At 49.5% G+C, this 19,108-nt stretch overlaps 3 protein-coding genes across 6 annotated transcripts; 1 reads left to right on the forward strand and 2 right to left on the reverse strand.

Annotated features, from left to right (window-relative positions):
* The first annotated feature begins 1,230 nt into the window (after positions 1-1,230).
* Positions 1,231-7,835, forward strand: NDUFA6 (NADH:ubiquinone oxidoreductase subunit A6). Its single transcript, XM_036252314.1, has 3 exons — positions 1,231-1,396; positions 6,414-6,529; positions 7,625-7,835. The coding sequence occupies exons 1-3, from the start codon at positions 1,258-1,260 to the stop codon at positions 7,754-7,756; spliced, it is 387 nt and encodes a 128-aa protein (XP_036108207.1). The 5' UTR covers positions 1,231-1,257; the 3' UTR covers positions 7,757-7,835.
* Positions 7,836-8,613: 778 nt separating this feature from the next.
* SMDT1 (single-pass membrane protein with aspartate rich tail 1) lies at positions 8,614-13,134 on the reverse strand. Its single transcript, XM_036252313.1, has 3 exons — positions 12,850-13,134; positions 10,501-10,641; positions 8,614-9,081 (listed from the first exon to the last, which is right to left on the reverse strand). The coding sequence occupies exons 1-2, from the start codon at positions 13,033-13,035 to the stop codon at positions 10,504-10,506; spliced, it is 324 nt and encodes a 107-aa protein (XP_036108206.1). The 5' UTR covers positions 13,036-13,134; the 3' UTR covers positions 8,614-9,081; positions 10,501-10,503.
* A 307-nt stretch (positions 13,135-13,441) lies between these two features.
* Positions 13,442-18,738, reverse strand: PHETA2 (PH domain containing endocytic trafficking adaptor 2). 4 transcript variants are annotated; one of them, XM_036252003.1, is made up of 3 exons: positions 18,630-18,738; positions 16,487-16,570; positions 13,442-15,797 (listed from the first exon to the last, which is right to left on the reverse strand). In XM_036252003.1, exon 3 carries the CDS (start codon positions 15,790-15,792, stop codon positions 15,013-15,015), a length of 780 nt encoding a protein of 259 aa, XP_036107896.1. In that variant the 5' UTR covers positions 15,793-15,797; positions 16,487-16,570; positions 18,630-18,738; the 3' UTR covers positions 13,442-15,012. The 4 variants fall into 4 exon arrangements, with proteins under 4 accessions (XP_036107896.1, XP_036107898.1, XP_036107897.1 ...); XM_036252005.1 differs by lacking the exon at positions 18,630-18,738 and adding an exon at positions 18,338-18,365; XM_036252004.1 differs by lacking the exon at positions 18,630-18,738 and adding an exon at positions 18,062-18,082.
* Between the last annotated feature and the right edge of the window lie 370 nt (positions 18,739-19,108).

Here is a 19,108-nt window from a genome sequence, read left to right on the forward strand (position 1 = left end):
CAGCTCAGCCCGGCCCCTGCTCCTTCCCGACACTCACAAGGTACATGGCAACTGTGCTTTCGGAAAAGACCTGAACTCCAGGCTGGGGGGGCGGGGGACCTAACGTTGCCAGCGACCTAGACCCGGCACGGCCTCAGTTTCCTCACCCGCACAATGGGATGCGAACAGTACCACCTGACCTATGAGATTAAAGAAGGCTAGGTGGCCCGGCCGGCGTGGCTCAGTGGCCGAGCGCAGACCCATGCACCAAGAGGTGGCGGGTTTGATTCCCAGTTGGGGCACATGCCTGGGTCGTGGGCCCAACACCCGGTGCGGGGTGTGCAGGAGGCGGCCGGTCGATGCTCTCTCATGGATGTTTCTATCTCTCTCTCCCTCTCACTTCTTCTCTCTCTAAAGTCAATAAAGGCAAAAAAATTAAAAGAAAAAAAGAAGAAGAAGAAGAAGAAGGCTAGGTAACTACCGAGCGCCCCGCCGGTCACGTCCACCTATTTTTCCCTTCACACTTCTCGGCCCCCGTCGTGCCTGGAGAGCCTCCGCGGGGAACGCCAGGAGAGAAGGAGATGCCCAGAACGGCGCCTCCCAGCTCCTAAATTCTGGGCTGTTTCTCGGAGATCCATAGTTTGCGATGAAAATGTCCTCGTCCAAAATGGGGCTGATGACAGAACCTACCTCCCGAGGCTGTGGAGAAGCGCGGAGAAGCAAAGGCCAGGAAAGAGCTTTCACATCTATACCGCGCGTTGGAAGAGTTGCTGTATGGGGGTAAAAAGTTGCAGAAAGGCCACAGAGGGGCCGCGCCGGCGCCATGGCAGTCCAGGCGCCGTTACTGGCCTCAGCCGTCCCCTGGGAGCCCCGGGAGCCGACCGAGGAAGCTCCGCGAGACCTGCGCGCCAACGGCGCTACCGCACGAGCGCCGCGGGACGCTAAGACCTGGCAGCTCCGCGGCCCGGCGCCAGCTCGCGGCCCAGCCGCCACCCTGGGGCCCGAGCGCCCCCTGGCGGCACGTCGGGCGACTCTCAGGACGTCCAGCCGACCTGCGTGCGTTTCTGCTGAGGAGCGTGAACAGCCTCTGGCGGATTTTCTCCCACCCAGAGAGAGAGGCCTCTCGGCCAATCAGAGAGCCCCAGAGCCGTCTTTCCGCCCACCCGTGGGGTTTAAGGGCGTGGCTTTCAATTTGAGCCAATGAGGAAAGATTTTTGCCCTTTGGCCGCGCTAGCGGGTCGAACGGGGGTGGGGCTGGGAAGTGGTTTCTTTAGCAAGATGGCGGCGAGCGGCCTCCGCCCGGTTGCTGCTGCGGCCAGCACCTCGGTGAAGCCCATTTTCAGTCGGGACATGAACGAGGCGAAGCGGAGGGTGCGCGAGCTCTATCGAGCCTGGTATCGGGAGGTGCCGACCACTGGTGAGAGGCATCGGCGTACGCGGGGCCCCGGAGGCAGCCGGTCAAGGTCACAGCCGCCCTGGCCTCCGATTTCTCTCGGGCCAGGCAGAGGCGACCCCGCGTGTTTCAGGGGAGGAGGGTCACCCGAGCTTTGGTGGATCCGACCTGGCAGCGGCTCCGGGGTCAGACCAGCCGTGTCCAGCATCCGTACCGCGCTCCTAGACGCCTTCGCGCCCCTGTTCCCCTGCAGTTCTTAACGAACCCCTGGGAAGGAGAGCAGGGACTGCCAGTGGCGTATTCATTTGATAGAGGAGGGAACTGAGGCACCGAGAGGCGAAGTGACACGGCCGAAGCCCAGAGCTATCCCGTGATGGATCCGGACCCCAAAATCAACTTCAGCGTTACAGACGCTCCCAGGTTACCTGTGTAACCAAAGTGGCTGGAGGGCTTAGGCGATCAGCAGTGCCCTCCTCTCTCACAAAAAAAGAAACTGAACCGGAGAAGGGAAGGGACTTTCCCAAGGTCATCCTTAAGTCAGTGATGCCTGTTCCCTCCCGTGAGATGTTCTCCACTCCCCCCCTTCAGTCTCCCAAGTCTCGCTCCCTATGTTCTTTCTGCCTGCCCCTAGTAATCTGTAGGAACTCCTCCTCTCCACCCTGCTGGCCTGCCCTCTGCTACACCAGAAGCCCTGCAATCACTTAGATGTCCGAGAACCAGTCTGTTCACTTGATGGATTAAAATATAAGCTGCGGGGTGCAGAGACTGTTTTCTTATCGTGACATCCCCCCTCTGTACCTGATGAAAAGGTTAGGGTAAATCCCATCTAGACTGTCAAGGGCAGTCAGTACACATGTCAGGGACTGGATGTTTTATTTCATTGATTTAATGTGTGTGTGTTTTTAAATTACTTTTATTGATTTGTTTTTGTTACAGATGTTTCTCCTTTTCCCCCCATTGACACTCTCCTCCCCATCCTCCCTGCCCCTTCCCCAGCTTTGTTGTCTATGTCCATTGGTTATGCATACATGCATATCAGTTCTGTGGTTTATCTCTCCCCTCCCCCCCAAACCTCCCTCTTCTGGGGTTTGTCAGTCTGTACCCTACCTCTATGTCTCTGGGTCAATTTTGTTCACCAGTTTGTTTAGTTCATTATATTCCACAAATAAGTGAAATCATGTGATATTTGTCTTTCTCTGCTTGGCTTGTTTCGCTTAGCATAATACTCTCTAGGTCCCTCCATGTTGTTTCAAATGATAAGAGATCTTTCTTTCTAACAGCTGCATAGTACTCCATTATGTACATGTACCACAGCTTTTTTATCCACTCATCTCCTGATGGACACCTGGGTTGTTTCCAGATTTTAGCTATTGTAAATAGTGCTGCTATGAACATAGGGGTACATATACTCTTTCTGATTGGTGTTTCAGGCTTCTTAGGGTATATTCCTAGAAATGGGATCACTGGGTCAAATGTCAATTCAATTAACTTTTGAGGTAACACCATATTGTTTTCCATAGTGGCTGCACCAGTCTGCATTCCCACCAGCAGTGTACTAGAGTCCCCTTTTCTCCACACCCTCGCCAACACGTTTGATGATTTGTTGATGGTGGCCATTCTGACAGGTGTGAGGTGATACCTCATAGTTGTTTTGATTTTATGTGTTTTAATGCAGACCATTGCTGCTAGTCTGAGAGGGAAGGTGTTTAAGCTGGAGCACCATGGTACCCTTCAGGGCTGCTACTTCCCTGCCTGTGTGTGAGGAGTAGAATGTGGTGGTTATTGGATTTGCCTCCAGGCCTTGCCCCCTACTCCTGTGTGACCTTGGACAAGTTATTTCATCTTGCTGTGCCTCAGTTTCCACATCTATAACATGAAGATAATAATAGTATCTTTTTCAGAGAGTTACCATTTTAAATAGGTTAATATATCCAGAGTGCTTAGGATGAGGCCTGGCACTTAGGTCCTCATTAAATGTTGGCTGCTACTGTTGTTTTTATTATTATTATTACCATTGGTATTTATAGGGCTTATCCTAGCAGGAGCCTCCTTGCAGAAATTCTGTAATGTATAGGAACTGTGATTGTTCCACAGTGTCCCTGTCTCAAGCTGACTTTTTTTTTTTTTTTTAATATTTTTTCTTTATTGATTTTAGAGAGAGAGGAAGGGAGAAGGAGAGAGAGATGGAAACATCGATGAGAGAGAACATTGACTGGCCGCCTCTGGGGATCAGGCCCACGACACGTGCCCTGACCGGGAATCGAACCAGCGACCTCTTGGTGCATGGGTTGACACTCAACGACTGGGCCACACTGGCTGGGCTCAAGCTGAGTTTTTGAGAAATTGTTGATGACCAGAACTTATACCTACAGGCTACTAGGGAGGGAGAAACTTGAGTGAACTATTGGTTCAGGGACTGCAAATTCAAATGCCTTCAGAGGACAAGTGGATAATAGGTGTGGGGAATGACAGTAGCAAGTGTGTGTGGAGTATTTAAATTCAGATGTTTCAAAACAGGATGTTTGCCTAGCAGAATACGTCTATGAGTGCCCAGAACCCTTTCTTGTTACAGGGAGGAGCAAGAGGGTAGGGGACAGTTGGAACTGATTTACACTAACGTTTCTCGATAGTAACATTTGTGCTGGACAATTCTTTGTTTTAGGGGGCTGTCCTTTGCATTGTAGGATGTTAGCAACCTCCCTGGCCTTCACCCACTAGATGCCAGTAGCATTCTCCCCCTAATTGTGATGACCCAAAATACAGACAGACAGACATTGCCAAACATGGGTGGCGGAGGGGCAGGGGGATGAATTGCAAAGTCACCACTGGTTTGAGAACCACTGATATAGACCAAAGAACAATTCAGTAAGCTAGAGCTTAGGCTGTTCCTGTTTGCCTTCCTACAGCCTTTCTCACTGGTGGAGGGTTGGGTTCAGGGATTAGGATGAGAGGAAGGAACCTAGAACAAAGCTATGGAATTTGTCTCTGTGAGACAAGGTTCTTAACCTGGGAGGATGGGCATTCAGGGATTGGTGAACAGACATTGTAAGCAAAACTTTGCTTTGTGCGTGGAAGATTTATACATACATTGCCCTGGTGTATGGCTCAGGAGGTCATGAGGAATGGGAGTGATGGACACCGGCTCCTCTGGTATGCCTAGAGGCACCTTGTTGTTTTTTTGCTCCTAAGGTGGGCAGGAATCTAATATAAAAATGCAGGAAAGGGTTATACTGACAGCAGGGGAAGATTCCTCATATTTCTATTCTTCAAAGAGCACCAGTTTGTACATTTTAAAACACAAAGAAACAGTAAACACTGTGGATTCCAGGCCCAAGTTTGCCAGGGACCAGTAGTATGACCTCAGGCAAGTCCCCACAGTGCTCTCTACCTCACTCCCTCCACCCCCACCCCCACCCCAAGTGGTAAGATGCTAAATTCCAGGATCCATATTAGTTTGCATTTGTTTTGGTGTCTTATTGTCCCTTTGTTTGCTGTTTTCTAAAATTCCTAATATGATACAGTAGTATTTTAACAACCAACTCTCTGAAGGGAAACCTTGATTTATAATGTTTACAATTTTTGATGGTGTAAATGCTCCCACCATGGTTGATTTTAAGCTACCAAAGTGAAGTCAGCAGAGGCATCAGATTTGAGGAAAGATGTGTAGAATTGGCTCCTCATGAGAACCTGCTCCAGGGCATCACTGGATGCTGAGTTCTGTCTAGTGTGAGTGATCCTCAGTCCTGTCTGCTGTGTTAACACTTACTGACCTATGAAGCTGGGATGCAGTTCCTCATATTAGATTTCTGCTACTGTGTATTCATTTGTGGCTGGTCCGGAAACATTGTTGTCTTTGCAGCATGGCATAGTACTTCCTCACACAAGCTTTATTTTTCTGTCAGTAAGTTATGAGTATAGTTAAAGATTTAAGCTTTATTATTCATTCAGTCAGTCACTAGCTCTCAATAGTGGTTTTCAGAGCTGGTTGTGACAGTTGTGTAGACTGGAATGGACATGTCACAGGAATGACAACACAAAATACCTCACCAAATGAGCACCTTGCCCTCCTTCCTCTGCCACAATACTCAGCCTCCCCTGAGAGCCTCATTTGTGCTGCACATTCAGCCTGGTTGGGACCCTCTTCTGTCCTATCCCACCTACCACACAAGGCCTTGTTCATGCCCTTGTTATCAGCAGCAAATCCACTGAAGGCTGACTGCCCTGGGACGGGAATACAAATGACTGAAGCCTGATGTTCAAAGGACATCCATATGCCTCATCTGAAGTCCTAAGTCATGGAGTCTGTGCCACTATTTTGGGCACTTATTTAATCAGGGATTGCTGAATATTGTGATTTCATGTTTGTAGTTAAGACTGAGAGAACAGGACCTACATGAAAGACTTCTCTCTCCTTCTCCCAGGAACCTAACATGGTAGTTGCTGGCTGGATTGAAGCCTTCCCTACTTGCACAGTCTCAGCAGTCTCCCTCAACTCAGTTTGTGTAGTGCACAAACCTACAGCACATCATTTTACCTAAACTTCGACCTATTATCTTTTGCCAAGTGTTCCTTATAATAATACTAACACTTAACTGAGGGCATGTTCCATGCAGGCACTGTTCCAAGCATCTCTCACTGTCAGAATCCTCCAACAGCTCTGGAGTTGTATGTGCTATTGTTGTCCTCATTTTACTCATAAATAAGTACACTCAGGCTCAGAGCAGTAAATCGCACAGGATCATATAGCTGACAAGTGACAGAGCTGGAATCTGAACCCAGGTTGTTCACATGCTCGAACTGTGCTACACTGCCCTTCAAACGCAGTGGACTTCTCTCCCCAAACAAAATGTAAGTTCCTTGAGGGCAAGTGCCACGTCTCACTTCTTTACATCCTCAAGCACCGAGCTTGGGGTCAGGCTGATACTTGGTGAATGAAGGGAATGGCCAACCTGTATGTACTTAACGAATATCCATTGACTCAGTTTTTAAAAAACATGTTTTAACCATATAATTTCTATCCTGAACCATGTTTTCTCTTTAGTGAACTTATTCCAGCTAGACATCTCTGTGAAACAGGGACGGGATAAAGTCCGAGAAATGTTCATGAAGAATGCCCACGTCACAGACCCCAGGGTGGTTGATCTTCTGGTCATTAAGGTAACTAACCCTCCCTAACTGATTTAAAAGAACAGCCAGCTTGTCCAGAGCTTTTCAGTCTCCCCAGGTGAACATTTTGTTGCAAGTTTAAAAAGCAGCTGCAGGGGAGGGAGGGGAAGGGGGGTGTCAGTTGGGGGGGAAAGGAGAAACATCTGTAACAAAAATTAATTAATTAAAAATAGATAAATAGATAAATAGATAAATAAATAAATAAATAAATAAATAAATAGCAACTGCTGGCCCAGCCCATGTGGCTCAGTGAATTGAGCAACTTCCCATGAACTGAGAGGTCCCCGTTTGATTCCTGGTCAGGACACATGCCTGGATTGTGGGCTCATCCCCAGTAGGGGACGTGCAGGAGGCATGTTTCTCTCTCATGTCCATGATTTTCTCTCTCTCTCTCTCTCTCTCTCTCCCCCCACCCCTCTCTTTCTGAAGTAAATAAATAAAAAAAAAAAAAAACACAAACAAAAGCAACTGCCGGGTCAGCAACTATTGCCTAGTGTTTCAAAGAAACAGTTGAACTGGAGGTTATCACCTGGTTAAATAGATAATAAGATTGTTCAAGGGAAAAATTCATTGGGGCTTGTATTTTATAACTAAATAAAGATATAGAGATGAAAGTTAGAACTCGTCTTTATCCTCTTCCTTAAAAGTGACTACTTCACCTGGTTGCCAGCTTACAGCTGGAAGAGGGAGGCCGGTTGGCTGGGTCTGGTGTAAATGAGGTCAAATCCTAGCCCTGATTCTGTCTCTGATCAGTCATGAGCATCAATGGGAGGGAGCTTTAGCATGTTAAGCAGAACTATAAGTTAAGCCAGTCAGATTAGGCATCATGTGGCAGGGGCCTACTGACCTGGAAATCTCTCCTTAGACCAGTTAGCCACAGTTAAAGAATATTTGAAAGGCCTCAGAGATCATTTAGTCCAATACCTCAGTTTCCAGATGCAGAAACTGTGGACTAGATAGAGTACATTGCCCAGCCAAGGTCACTCATGGCAGTGCCAGAGCAGAAAACAGAACCCTAGCACCTTCAGTGTTGTATTCCTTTCATTAGACCACTTTGACTGAAGACCTCTCCCCTCACTTGTGCAGGGAAAGATGGAACTGGAGGAAACGATTAAAGTGTGGAAGCAGCGGACACACGTTATGCGGTTCTTCCATGAAACAGAAGCACCAAGGCCAAAGGATTTCCTGTCCAAGTTCTATGTTGGCCATGACCCATGAAGTCATTCAGTGGAAAGGTGCATGTTGATATTTAAATACTTTAGAGTACAAATAAACTCAGTGTATGATGGTCACTTCATGATAGGATTCCATTGGTGAACCAATGGGAAGTTCCATTTCTGCAGCCTCTCCCTTTATGCCTGAACAAGTGGTGCAGGGATATACACACCACCTGTTCGATCCCTTTTCCTGAAGTTTGGGGTTTCTTGTCAATTAGACTGGATTATTTTCAGAGCCTCACATGTTGAAACCATCTCTTCAGAAACTGTCATACTGGATATGAGGTTGAATGACTTCGTTAATTTAGCTATGTTTCTACAGACTCCAGGGTTGGAGAGTTAGCGTCATGGCACAGATTATCCAAAATTAGCCAGGTCTTGCTGCTGGAGAGGGATGAAAGCAGCACGAAGAGTCACAGAAGTAGATAAGCTGGGCGGCTTTTCCCTGGGTTTCTAAGAAATGGGCTGCTCAGAGGCCTAGCCCCTCTATCTGCAACAAGCACAGGTCCTTAAAATGAAATTAACTTCCTACTCAAATAGGCTCCCTGCTGGGGCCACAGATGTTCAGTACACACATGGAGAACAGAAATAGTCCAACTATTTTTACAAATGGGTATAGCTTTAAAGTGACAGAATAAATGTTGAGCCAGGTTAAAGAACTGATCTCTGCTTTGGATAGCAGTCTCCGTTCCTTCCCTGGATAGTCTAAATGCTGGAGAAAGGGGCTCAGTATACAGTCACCTTTAGGATTCCCAAATTTCAGCACCAACAACTCCTTTAAGTAGTTCTAAACGAACAACCAAAGCCCCTGTGATTGATTGGCATATGAAAATTAGCCAGTGTTACTCAACACAAAAAAAGTGAGGGTTTAGTAAGCCTGTGCAGCTTTATTGCAGGAAAACAGACTGTTTCTGTTGGGCTTTTGTAAATAATGAAATAAGTCCCAGGCCCCCATAATTATGGATCCATAAGGACCTGGAGATCCTGGTTTGTAAAGCAAAGGCCTATTAGCGAACAAACAGCAGATAAGAAACTGCAACAGTTAGAGCTTTACTCATATTGAGAAAATCCAGCCATCACTCAGTCATACACAGCTGATGTTTATTCATCATCTGATTATGCTCAGTGGACAGCACATCTCAGGGAACGTCCCAGAGTCTGGGTCAGTGGGGCTGCGATCGTGGACCATGCAGAAGGCTTCACTGGAGTTGAGAGGCTGAGAGCTTTCCCTAGACCCTTTTGCTGATAGGCAAGGAGGAGAGGCTGTAAGCATCACCATTTCTTGATTCCGTTAGGGCTTTCTCTTTCCTGTACTTCCTCCATGACCTGTAAGAAAGGCAAGCAGCAGTGAACTGGGCAGCAGAGCAGGCCTTTATCCACATACTGAAAGAGAATTCCACAGAATGGTTCTACCAAACAGGAGAGAAGCAGTTTTTGTTTTTTTGTGGTAAGTGCCCCTAGTGGGAACCGAACCCGGGACTCTCTGGTCTGCAGTCTGACGCTCAACCACTGAGCCAAATTGGCCAGGGCAAGAGAGACGCAGTTTTGAGTAAATTTGATTATTTATTTGTACATTAACTAAGCATTCACAGACCAGGCACTGGGACCCCAAAGATATAAACATCATATTCCTTACCAGCAAAAAGCTCACAATCTAGTAGAGTTTGGGGTATATGTATGTGTTTAAGCACATAATATTGAGTGTCAACAGAGAGGTACTGGCCAGTCAGAGGAAGGAGCAGTCACTTTCGACTGGAGGAATGTGGGAAGACTTGATCAAAGACAATAAATAAAGAATGGTGGAAATAGAGCAGTGGGACATAGCCTTCCAAGTGGAAGGAACAATGAGCCAATGCTTGGGAGTGAGTAAGAGTGAGTAATTCAAGAAATGGTGAATACTAAGGGATAGGTATGTGGTTGGGAATATGGAAGATGAGGATAGAACAACAGGTGTGACCAGATCATGGCAAGCTTTGAATGCCAGACTAAAGAATCAGGAGGTCCTTATCTATGACAGTAATGCAGCCACACAGCACATATTAGAGCACCAGAAGTCAACACAAGGAAGCTGAATGGGACAGGTACGGGGGAAGGGTTTGTGGGCAGTGACCAGGCTGTGCTGGTGCAGAGCTTGGTAACCACAGCGGTCCGTGGTGAGAATCTAGTTTCTAAATTTTAATGTGGAGCACTGAAATGAAGCTGTTTGTGGTAGATGTGTTAGGCATATTAAATTGTCGAAAAATTCTGGGGTTGAGAATGAGGGTGCATAAAGGGCAAATGAGCCCTGGCCGGTGACTCAGTTGATTGGAGCATCGTCCCATATACCATAAGGTTGCAGGTTCAATTTCCAGTCAGGGCATACACCTAGGTTGCTGTTCGATCCCCAGTCGGGGTGCATACAGGAGGCAACTGATCAATGTTTCTCACATCAATGTTTCTCTCTCTAAAAATCAATAAAAACATCTCCTTGGACGAGGATAATAAATAAATAAAGGTTAAATGTAAAGGCTGGCAGGGGTCCAACCTAGCTGGAAGAGACCCCAGTGATTTTTAAGTCAATAAGATGGTTTCCCTCATCCAGCATAGAAAAAAAGCAAAATAAAAACAGCCAATAAGGGAGTCAATTCATTAAATTGACTTCTGCTTGAGTGTCCAGATGCTGCTTGCCACCAGGCCAATCTGTATCAGTTCAGACTCCACCCCCTTCCTGCACCTGGCACATGTTAAGGGAATAGCAAATCTTACCTGTTAATCATCATCGTCATCATCCTCTGGGACAAAAATGTCATGCTCCTCAAGTAGAGCGGCAAAGTTCTTACTAATGAGCGTCCCAACATAGAGAAAGGGAATCACAATGGAGAACACACGGAGAAGGCCGAAGGACATCTGCAGAGGGTCAGAGTAGTGGCTGTGAGCTCCAGGGCCCACTATGGCAGGAATGCAGAAGGCTTGGCCCTCTCAGGGTCATTCCCTCTTACGGACCCCAGACCCATCATAAGCAACTTGATTTTAAAGTCTTTGGGAAGTCCAGCTGGTGAGGCTCAGTAGATTGAGCATCATCCCATGCACCAAGAGGTCACCAGTTCAAATGCCGGTCAGGGCACATGCCCAGGTTGTGGGCTTGAACCCCACTAGGGGCCACACAGGAGGCAGCCAATCAATATTTCTATCTCTCTCTCTAGAAAAAAATAAAAAGTAAAAACAAAGTCCTTGGGAATATTCAGAGTGAGAAATAATTAGAAGAGATAAAGTGATTTTATGGCCATCAAAGTGAATACTGGAAAAATAAAATAAAGGCACTCTATAGACATCTAAAAATTGGAACACAAGCCCTGGCTCAGTTGGTTGGAACGTTGTCCTGTACACCAAAAGGTTGCGGATTCGATCCTGGTCAGGGCACATGCCTAGGTTACAGGTTCAATCTCTGATAGGGGTATGTATGGAAGGCAACCAATTGATGTTCTCTCTCACATCAATGTTTCTCTGTCTCTCCCTCTCTCTCAAATCGACAAGCATATCCTCGGGTGAGGATTAAAAAATAATATAAAAGTTGGAGCAAAACTTGGTAATTACTTGCAGATATCTATAAACAAACCAGGTGAGAAAGTAGTAAGAGGGCTGGACTAGAAATAAAGTTCAGCTCTACTTGAAGACACTAAATACATGAAAATGGATTACAAAAAGATGTACAATAAAGGGATATTTTATAGAGTTCTTGAAGTAACAGGTTTCCTGGTGACCAAGAAATTTAAATTCACTACATTTAATTTAGAAACGTGTTTTGAAAAGTGAGCATGTCTTTACACTGAAAGACTAGCTTCTTAAGTGGATGGGGGTGTTTCGTAAAATCTCAACATTTCCTCTTGAATTTTCCTATGAAGTTTCAAAAACAATTTTTCAGATATGCCCCACTGTGGACTCTGTACCTTCCAACTTCTGGCTATGAAACAGCCCTGAACTCACTTGTCTGTGTGAACTAGCATAAGCCAGCCTAGCTCTTAAGAATTTTTGTTTTGCCCATATGGTGTGGCACAATGGTCGCGTGTGGACCTATGCGCCAGGAGGTTGCCAGTTTGACTCCCAGTCAGGGCACATGCCCAGGTTGTGGGCTTGATCCCCATAGAGGGCAAGTGGGAAGCAGCTGATGGATGTTACTGTTTCTCCTTCATCGATGTTTCTAACAAAAATCAATTTAAAAAATTAAAAAATAAATATCACTTTTTTTTTTTTTGGTACATGCCCCTAGCGGGAACCGAACCCGGGACTCTTTGGTCTGCAGGCTGATGCTCCAACCGCTGAGCCAAACTGGCCAAGGCTATATATCACTCTTGAAAAAAGGAAATTTTGTTTTGTAACTTCCACACAGTACTGGAATAAAAAAGCAAACCTGTTTTGTATAAGGGACTGTTTACATTTTGCTTAGAAAACCCCCAGGGTACTAAGGGCATGTAAAAGCATTCAGAGGTGGAAAGAAATAGGAGCTGGTGGGGGCTGTACTAGCAGGAAACCCGGATCCCTGAACCAAACTCAGCTACTAGCTTTGACACCATTCTGCCCCCTGCCCCAGCCCTTCTTCATTTGCAAAAACACTGATTGTAATAATCCCCTGCAAACCTCTTAGGACTGCAAATCACACAACTTAAGTACTAGGTCAAAACTCATAAAAAAGGCCTGTCCCACGTACACTTCGTTTTCAAAGTTCTATCATAATTCGTTACTTGATCCCATCAACTTGTACACAGGGCAGAGAGATAAGATTTGTTTACATTGGACGCAGAAAGCCGAGTCTTCTGGCTCTGGAGATCTAAACACTGCGCTCCTAAAAATAGGCTAGGCCAAAATGCCCTCTTTCTCAGTTCTTGCCCTTCCCCGCCCCTTCGGTCTCTATACACCCAGCTCAACACCGGGACCTAACCCGACCACTTCCCATCTGTCAAAATTAGCGCATTAGTACAAAACTTTGTCCTTGATCCGTCTTCCGGTCTAAGGCGGTAGTATGATTGGCCACTGCTCCTATCAATCAAATGCGACCCGTACACATTCCCCACCATGATTGGCCTCGGCACCTTTGCCCCGCCTCCAGCAGACACTCACTTTCACCGGCTTGGGCAAAATGGCGCCGCTGCGAGTAACGATGACTGACCTCGACGGTACCAGGCTCCGCCCTGAGCTACCCCGAACGGCAGAGATATCTCCATCTTTCTTCAAGCTCGGTCTGCTCCGGAGAACCCCAGATCGGACAGGTACTAACAGCAGCCAGCGAGCCGCTCCGGACGCCATCCCGGCATCCGACCCCGGCGACACCCTCCGAAAGAACGCTGTCCCAAGCCTCGCGAGGTTTTCGGGAGCAGAGGAGGCCCAGCCCCACCCTGGCGCAGTGCGCTTTAGTTCCTGTTGCGGAGGGAGGGAGGCATTTGTCACGGGCCAGTCCGACGTCGTGACATCACGAGGACACGCCGCACCCTCAGTTCTTCTCCCTCATTTCAGGCTGGTAGTTGGGGCCGTGAGTTAGGGTCGGCCGTGGGAAGCGTTCAGATTTTTTCATTGTTCCCTACCCAGGACAACCAGAGCTTGGCAGAGCAGCCCTCAGGTGGTTGAAATAAACTGGAGTAACTGAAATGAATAATAAAACACTTAGTGTTGTTTTTTTAAAAATATATTTTATTGATTTTTAGAGAGAGAGAGAAACATCGATGGGCTGCCCCCTGCATGGCCCCACTAGGGATGGAGCCTGCAACCTGGCATGTGCCCTGACTGGGACCTCTCAGTCCACGGGACAGTGTTCAATCCACAGCCACACCGACCCACCAAAACACGTAGTGTTTTAATCGTACAAAAAATACTGTAACAATAAGAAAGATAAAAGCCTGGAGTGCCCATATAAAACAAGGTGCAGTGGGCTGTGGAGCTTCGGTATGAGGCTGGGGAAGGCTGGGAAGGCAGCTCCTCCTCTTTGGAAACAAGGCGGGTAGGAACCAGTCCTGAACCGTGGGCCTGCATTTCAGCCTCCTGGCCTTAAGAGGCTCTGAGCCTCAGAGGCCTCTAGGCCTAGTTGGACCTTGGTCAGGCTGCCCAAGGCCCCAGTAGGAGAAAGAGGGGCTAAGAAGGGACAGACTGTGTATATTGGGGGTGGGGGTGTGCTGCCCAAGCTTTGCGTCTTCCATCTAGCCTTCCATCTAGTGCCTAGCCACTGCCACCATGCCCATGGGGCATCAGTCTAGTCTGGCCTCTGGCTCTACAGAGCCAGCCACTTGGCCTCCCAGAATAATGGAAAAATAAAACACCTGGCCTGCTATTGAAAGTAGCAATGAGGGTGTTGGCAGGTACACACTGATGACAAGCAGGACTGTGAACAAGTTCCCAGGTGGTTTCAGGAGCAGGAACACCTCTTTAGGAGCCCAGGCAGGAGAGACTTTATCACAGGGCACCAGCAATCCTGTGCCCAAGCTCCTAGAATGCTCAGGACTGAGAACCAACATAAAACGGGCTTTCCTTGGGAGCCACACTGCCTGCCCACCTCTTCTTTAGCTTCCCACTTGGCAGCTCAGGAGCTGGCAGCTGTGGACCAAACGCAGCAAGGATGTCTGCTGACATAAAAGATACCAGCCCTTCCTGGGTCAATGTCCAGCACCATCTGCTGCCAGGATAGGCAGGAAGAGGGGGAAGGAGGACGAGGCACAAACACTTTATGAGCAGAATAAATCCTTCTGTATTGGCTGAAGGCCCTCTGCCACCAAAGGGCCCTTCCCAGACTGTAGATGGGGGTCACATGCCCAGTCTTCCCACCACTCGGGGAGAGCTGAGGCCCAGAAACCCCCATGCTATAATAAATCCACTTTCTCTGATACTGTAAGTCTGAAGCCAACACTGCAGCCAACTTCTGGTTTTTAAATGCAAACAAGACTTCCATGTTGGAAATGGTTGAGTCTGGCATGTAGATGAAGGCAAGGTGGCCTATAGGCACATAAAATTCCCTACTTTCTCCATTTCATTAATATCCCCTACGAAAGGGACAGTCTAACACTTGCCTCACTCTGTGACTGCTAAGCAAGCCACCTATGCTCTCTGGTCCTCAGGAAATAAAGGGGTTACAAGTAATGATTCCTCAGTCTTCTGCAGGCATGAGGGTAGATATGGAACTGGAGGAGACCCCTCAGAAAGAGCAACTTTGGAAATGAGTAAACATCAAACTCCTAAAAAGAATTGGCCCTGGTGTCCTGACCAGCAGGATAAGGGCAGAACCCAAAGTGCCCAGGTTCATGGCCTATCCTGTTCCTCACATTTTGGCTGGCTCCCTTGGGCTCTCTGCAGCCACCCCCGCCTCAGCTCCAGGATCTGCTGGCCGTACCAGTCGTGCAGAGTAGAGAAGCAAGAGGTCTCAGGGGACACGGGGCTCTGGCCCCTGCCTAGGAGGAAGCTGGCAGGGCCCTGCAACTCACTTTCAGCCAAGCTCCGCCCGGCAGGCCTGCTGCCCCCTACTTCCACCAAGCCCATAGGGCTGCAATCCCTGGAGAGGGAGTAGCCGTTCTCCAGGCCACGAGACAGCTGGTCAGGAGCCTGGGTCTTACAGCGGCTTTTCCAGGATGAGTGGCGATGCAAAGCCAGGTTCTGGCGGGCATCCTGCAACTGGTTCTCCAGCTCACGCACCACCAGGCGCATGTAGCCAAAGCTTGCCCGGGACAGCGCCTTCACCCAGGCCTCCTGGGCTGCAGGTCCATCAGCAGCCAGCAGGTATGGACGCACACCAGGGGCGTTGAAGCAGATGGTGAAGGCAAACTCCTCAGGCACAGGAGCCTCTGCCAGTTCCACCGTGCAGCCCTCCAGCACCACCAGCCCCAGAGGGGCCCGGCCCTCTCGACTCTCGAAGGAGAACAGCAGGTTGCCCTTGAGGACAAACCAGCACCTTCGGCCAGTGCCACTGGGGTTAGGTGGAGTCCCTGGCACCCCCCAAGTGCGCAGGAAGCCCATGTGGTCTGCTGGGGAGTTGCTCAGAGCATAGTGGGCCACACTTCTCTCGTTCAGCTTCATGGCTCCCATAAGAACTGTGAGGCAAGAGAGGTGGCCTAGGGTCAGAGAGGAAGGCAGCCCCTGTGTCCCTGTGGGGAAAAGTGTGCTGGCTCTGGAGGAGACTTGGGCCCCAGTCCTGTGGCCTCTACTCCCTTGCTGTGTGCCGTGAGGCTTTCAGTGGCTTCATTCATGAAATGAGCTAGTTTTCTCTGTCTTTCTCTCAAAGGGTAGTTGTGAGGGTCATGAAAAACACTGGACATCAGAGGGCTCAGAGAAAAGGATAATGTCATGGTATGAGACCAGGAGGTGTGGCAGGGTTTTGACACAGCTTTTTAAAATCCAAAGTTGCCCTGCCGGTTTGGCTCAGCAGTTGGAGCATTGGCCTGCGGACCAGAGAGTCCTGGGTTTGGTTCCCGCTAGGGGAACATACCAAAAAAAAAAAAAAAAAGAAAGAAAGAAAATCCAAAGTAACAGGCCCCGTAGAGCTGAAATACACCCCAAGTCCACAGAAACCCTTGTGCTTAAACCATCCTCTAATCTGGGGGCCCCTTAGTGTCAACCCTAAGGTCAAACCTCCAGGGCATGACACTCCTGACTCATGAAAAACTGAAGCCCAGAGCAGTGAAGGTGAACTCCACAAAATCACATGACCAATAGAAGCAGAGTTTGGTGTCCTGATTCCCTCACACCTTCTGGGGGCAAGTTTTGGCAATGACCCACTTACCAGCAGAGCTTCCTAGGCAGAGGCAGGGGCCTTTCTTGTCTGGCCACAAGGCTCAACCACTTGACCACGTGATTTCCAGTGCACCTGCAAAGTATTTATCAAACCCAGTCAGCCTATCCTAAAGGATGAGAACTCTTAACTTTGGGGCCCAGTGAAACCACCACCTCCTCCAGGAAGCCTTCCCAGACCCCTGGTAATTCCCTACCAACCCACCTACCCAGGCCAGGCTGCTAGGAGCAATTTAAGTGGCTCTGTCCTATTGTCTTAACCTTCACTATTCAGACCTGTTCCTTGCCCTCTGAGGCTAGGTCAGAGTTAAGTGCCTTCATAGCTTCCGGTTTTTCCCTTCTAGCACTTGTCATATGGTTTATTTGTGGGCTTTAATTTAAATCAACTAACCTGGCCCTGACCGGTAGCTTGGTGGTTAGTGCGTCGGCCTGAGGACCAATGAGTCGCAGGTTTGATTCTGGTGAAGGGAATGTACCTTGACTGAGGTTTGTCCCTGGCCCTGGTCAAGATTGTGCAGGAGGCAGCCAGTCCACATGTCTTTCTCACATCAATGTTTCTCTGTTTCTCTCTCTCTTATCCTCCCCACCCACGCACACCCACACTCTATCTGAAGATAAATAAAAAAATGTCCTCCGGTGAGGATTACAACAGCAGCAAAATCAGCTCATCTGAGATGCCTGCCCCGATCACATTTTCTGAGATGCTCCTGACCACCAAGTGGTCTGACCCAAGATGACCCAACCACAGCCCCCTTGTTTTCATTTCTTTCATCCCACAAAGACCTCCCTTGTGTTCACAATGCTGTCCCCTGCCCCAGAGTGTCTAGACAGGGACTTGGCTTGGCTCCAGGGGTAATCCCAGTATCTGGGCTCCGGGCGGCCCTCAGGAAGTATTTGTTGAAGTAACTGGGAATACTACCAACAGTGGGCAAAACAAAGGCCCTCCCTCCTGCAGCCTTCATTCCCCTGGGGGAGGAGACACACACTGAAAACAGACAAAAATAAATAATAATGTATGAATTAAAAATAATTGAATACTAAATAACGTAAGGACTGGTCATGATAAGGACTGTGAGAGAAATAAGCAGGGTCCCGGGAAGTGGGGTGGGGCCGTTCTAGAAGGGGGGTCCGGGAGTTGGAGATCACAGAAGTTTGCTGGAAAAGTGGTCCCACCTGGGCCCTGGGCCCAGCACCCGAGGCGCAGGGATGGGGTCGGGAGCCCACGGATCTGCCCCCCTTTTCCCGCCGAGTGCCTGGGGATGCGTGCTCCCCTAAAACCCGCCCAGGATTGCGAGGCCGGACCAAACACTCGGGGGAGACGGCTGCACCACGTTTTTCCGGATTCTTTTGTTGGAGGAGCAGCTGGGGCGATACCGACCGGCCGGTGGCCACCGCGGTGAGCCCTGAAACAGGGGTCGCTTCCCTGGAAACGCCCCGGCGCACGCCTGAGCTCGGGCGCCGCTGCGCTCCCGGGCTCCCGGCCCGCGCCAAGGGCTGTGCCGCCACGTCCCCGCGGGCCACACCTTCCCGGGGCCGCCTCCTCCCGGAGCCCGTCGGGCCCTCTCACCTCCGCGCGGCCGAGCGCGCCGAAGCCCAGGAGGGGGCTCGCGGGCTGGCCCGAGGCGGCTTCCCGGGACGATCCGGTCTGCGGACCCTACGCTTCCGCGGGGCAGCGAACTTGGCTGCGGGAGCCTGGAGACCCGCCTGGGCAGCGCGAGTTGCTGCCCCCACCTTCCAGATGCCCCTCGATCCTCCCGGGAAGGAAACTGAGGCCCGAGAGGCCGGGACCTGCCTGAGGCACAGAGCTGGGCAGTGGCGGGCGGCCACGAACCCAGGGCCCCACCTCTGGCCGTCCTTGGTCTTCAGACTTGTCCACTCCTCTCTTCCACCCCCACCCTCCCGCCCCGAGGGCTCGGAGTCCTCTAGCCCACTCCAGCACCTTCCCCCTGCCCCGCCCACTTCTCTGCTCCGCAGAGCCTGGAAGGCCCGGCCGGCCTCCTCTGGGCGGGCTCCTACTCAGCCCGCAAGGCCCGGCCCAGCTTCCTGGCCACTCAGCTGGGCCGCTGGAGCCGCCAGATCTCTGCTTCGCGATAGTTTATTTCTGCTTGTGCCACTCCCAATGGCCTGCAACTCACCTGCCACCCCCAGGCTCTGCCTGGGCCCTGCCCAACGGATAGGCCTGTGTTGTGTTAGCTTAATATGATTTCAAATCCACTTGCTTATGACTTCAGTGAAGTTTTTTTAATCCACTTGTTTATGACCCAAAAAAGTTGCTTTGCTATGAGTATGAAGGCAGTCGTGCCAGGACGTCATCATTCTACATCTGTTGTTGATAAGCAGTCAGCAGCCCAGCCACTGACGGGCCCTGCTGGGGGCTTATCCTTAAGGGCCTATGAAGCAGCAACTATGACAAGGGGACATTTACTGTGAATACTGAGAGTGTAATGACTATTTGACAGTTTCAGTTTGGGCAAGGCGGCTCTTCTGTAACTTAAACACTCTCCAAAGACCCTCGAGACATTTGCTCCTACCAGTGGCCAAGGCGACCTTTTGGTGGTGGGGGAAGGGTTGTGGCGTTAAACCTTGCAGCGTTCTCAGAAGCGTTAATCCTCAG

The sequence above is a fragment of the Molossus molossus genome, unplaced genomic scaffold (assembly GCF_014108415.1).
Source record: "Molossus molossus isolate mMolMol1 unplaced genomic scaffold, mMolMol1.p scaffold_m16_p_10, whole genome shotgun sequence".
In the NCBI taxonomy this organism is placed as follows: Eukaryota; Metazoa; Chordata; class Mammalia; order Chiroptera; family Molossidae; genus Molossus; species Molossus molossus.

Excerpts from the sequence above, each read along its gene's own strand:
- NDUFA6 (XM_036252314.1), top strand. The coding sequence starts at position 1,258 with ATGGCGGCGAGCGGCCTCCGCCCGGTTGCTGCTGCGGCCAGCACCTCG. Across the intron at positions 1,397-6,413 it reads TCGGGAGGTGCCGACCACTG|TGAACTTATTCCAGCTAGAC; the intron begins GTGAGAGGCATC and ends TTTTCTCTTTAG. Across the intron at positions 6,530-7,624 it reads TTGATCTTCTGGTCATTAAG|GGAAAGATGGAACTGGAGGA; the intron begins GTAACTAACCCT and ends TCACTTGTGCAG.
- SMDT1 (XM_036252313.1), bottom strand. The coding sequence starts at position 13,035 with ATGGCGTCCGGAGCGGCTCGCTGGCTGCTGTTAGTACCTGTCCGATCT. Across the intron at positions 10,642-12,849 it reads TTTTGCCCAAGCCGGTGAAA|ATGTCCTTCGGCCTTCTCCG; the intron begins GTGAGTGTCTGC and ends GACCCTCTGCAG.
- PHETA2 (XM_036252003.1), bottom strand. The coding sequence starts at position 15,792 with ATGGGAGCCATGAAGCTGAACGAGAGAAGTGTGGCCCACTATGCTCTG.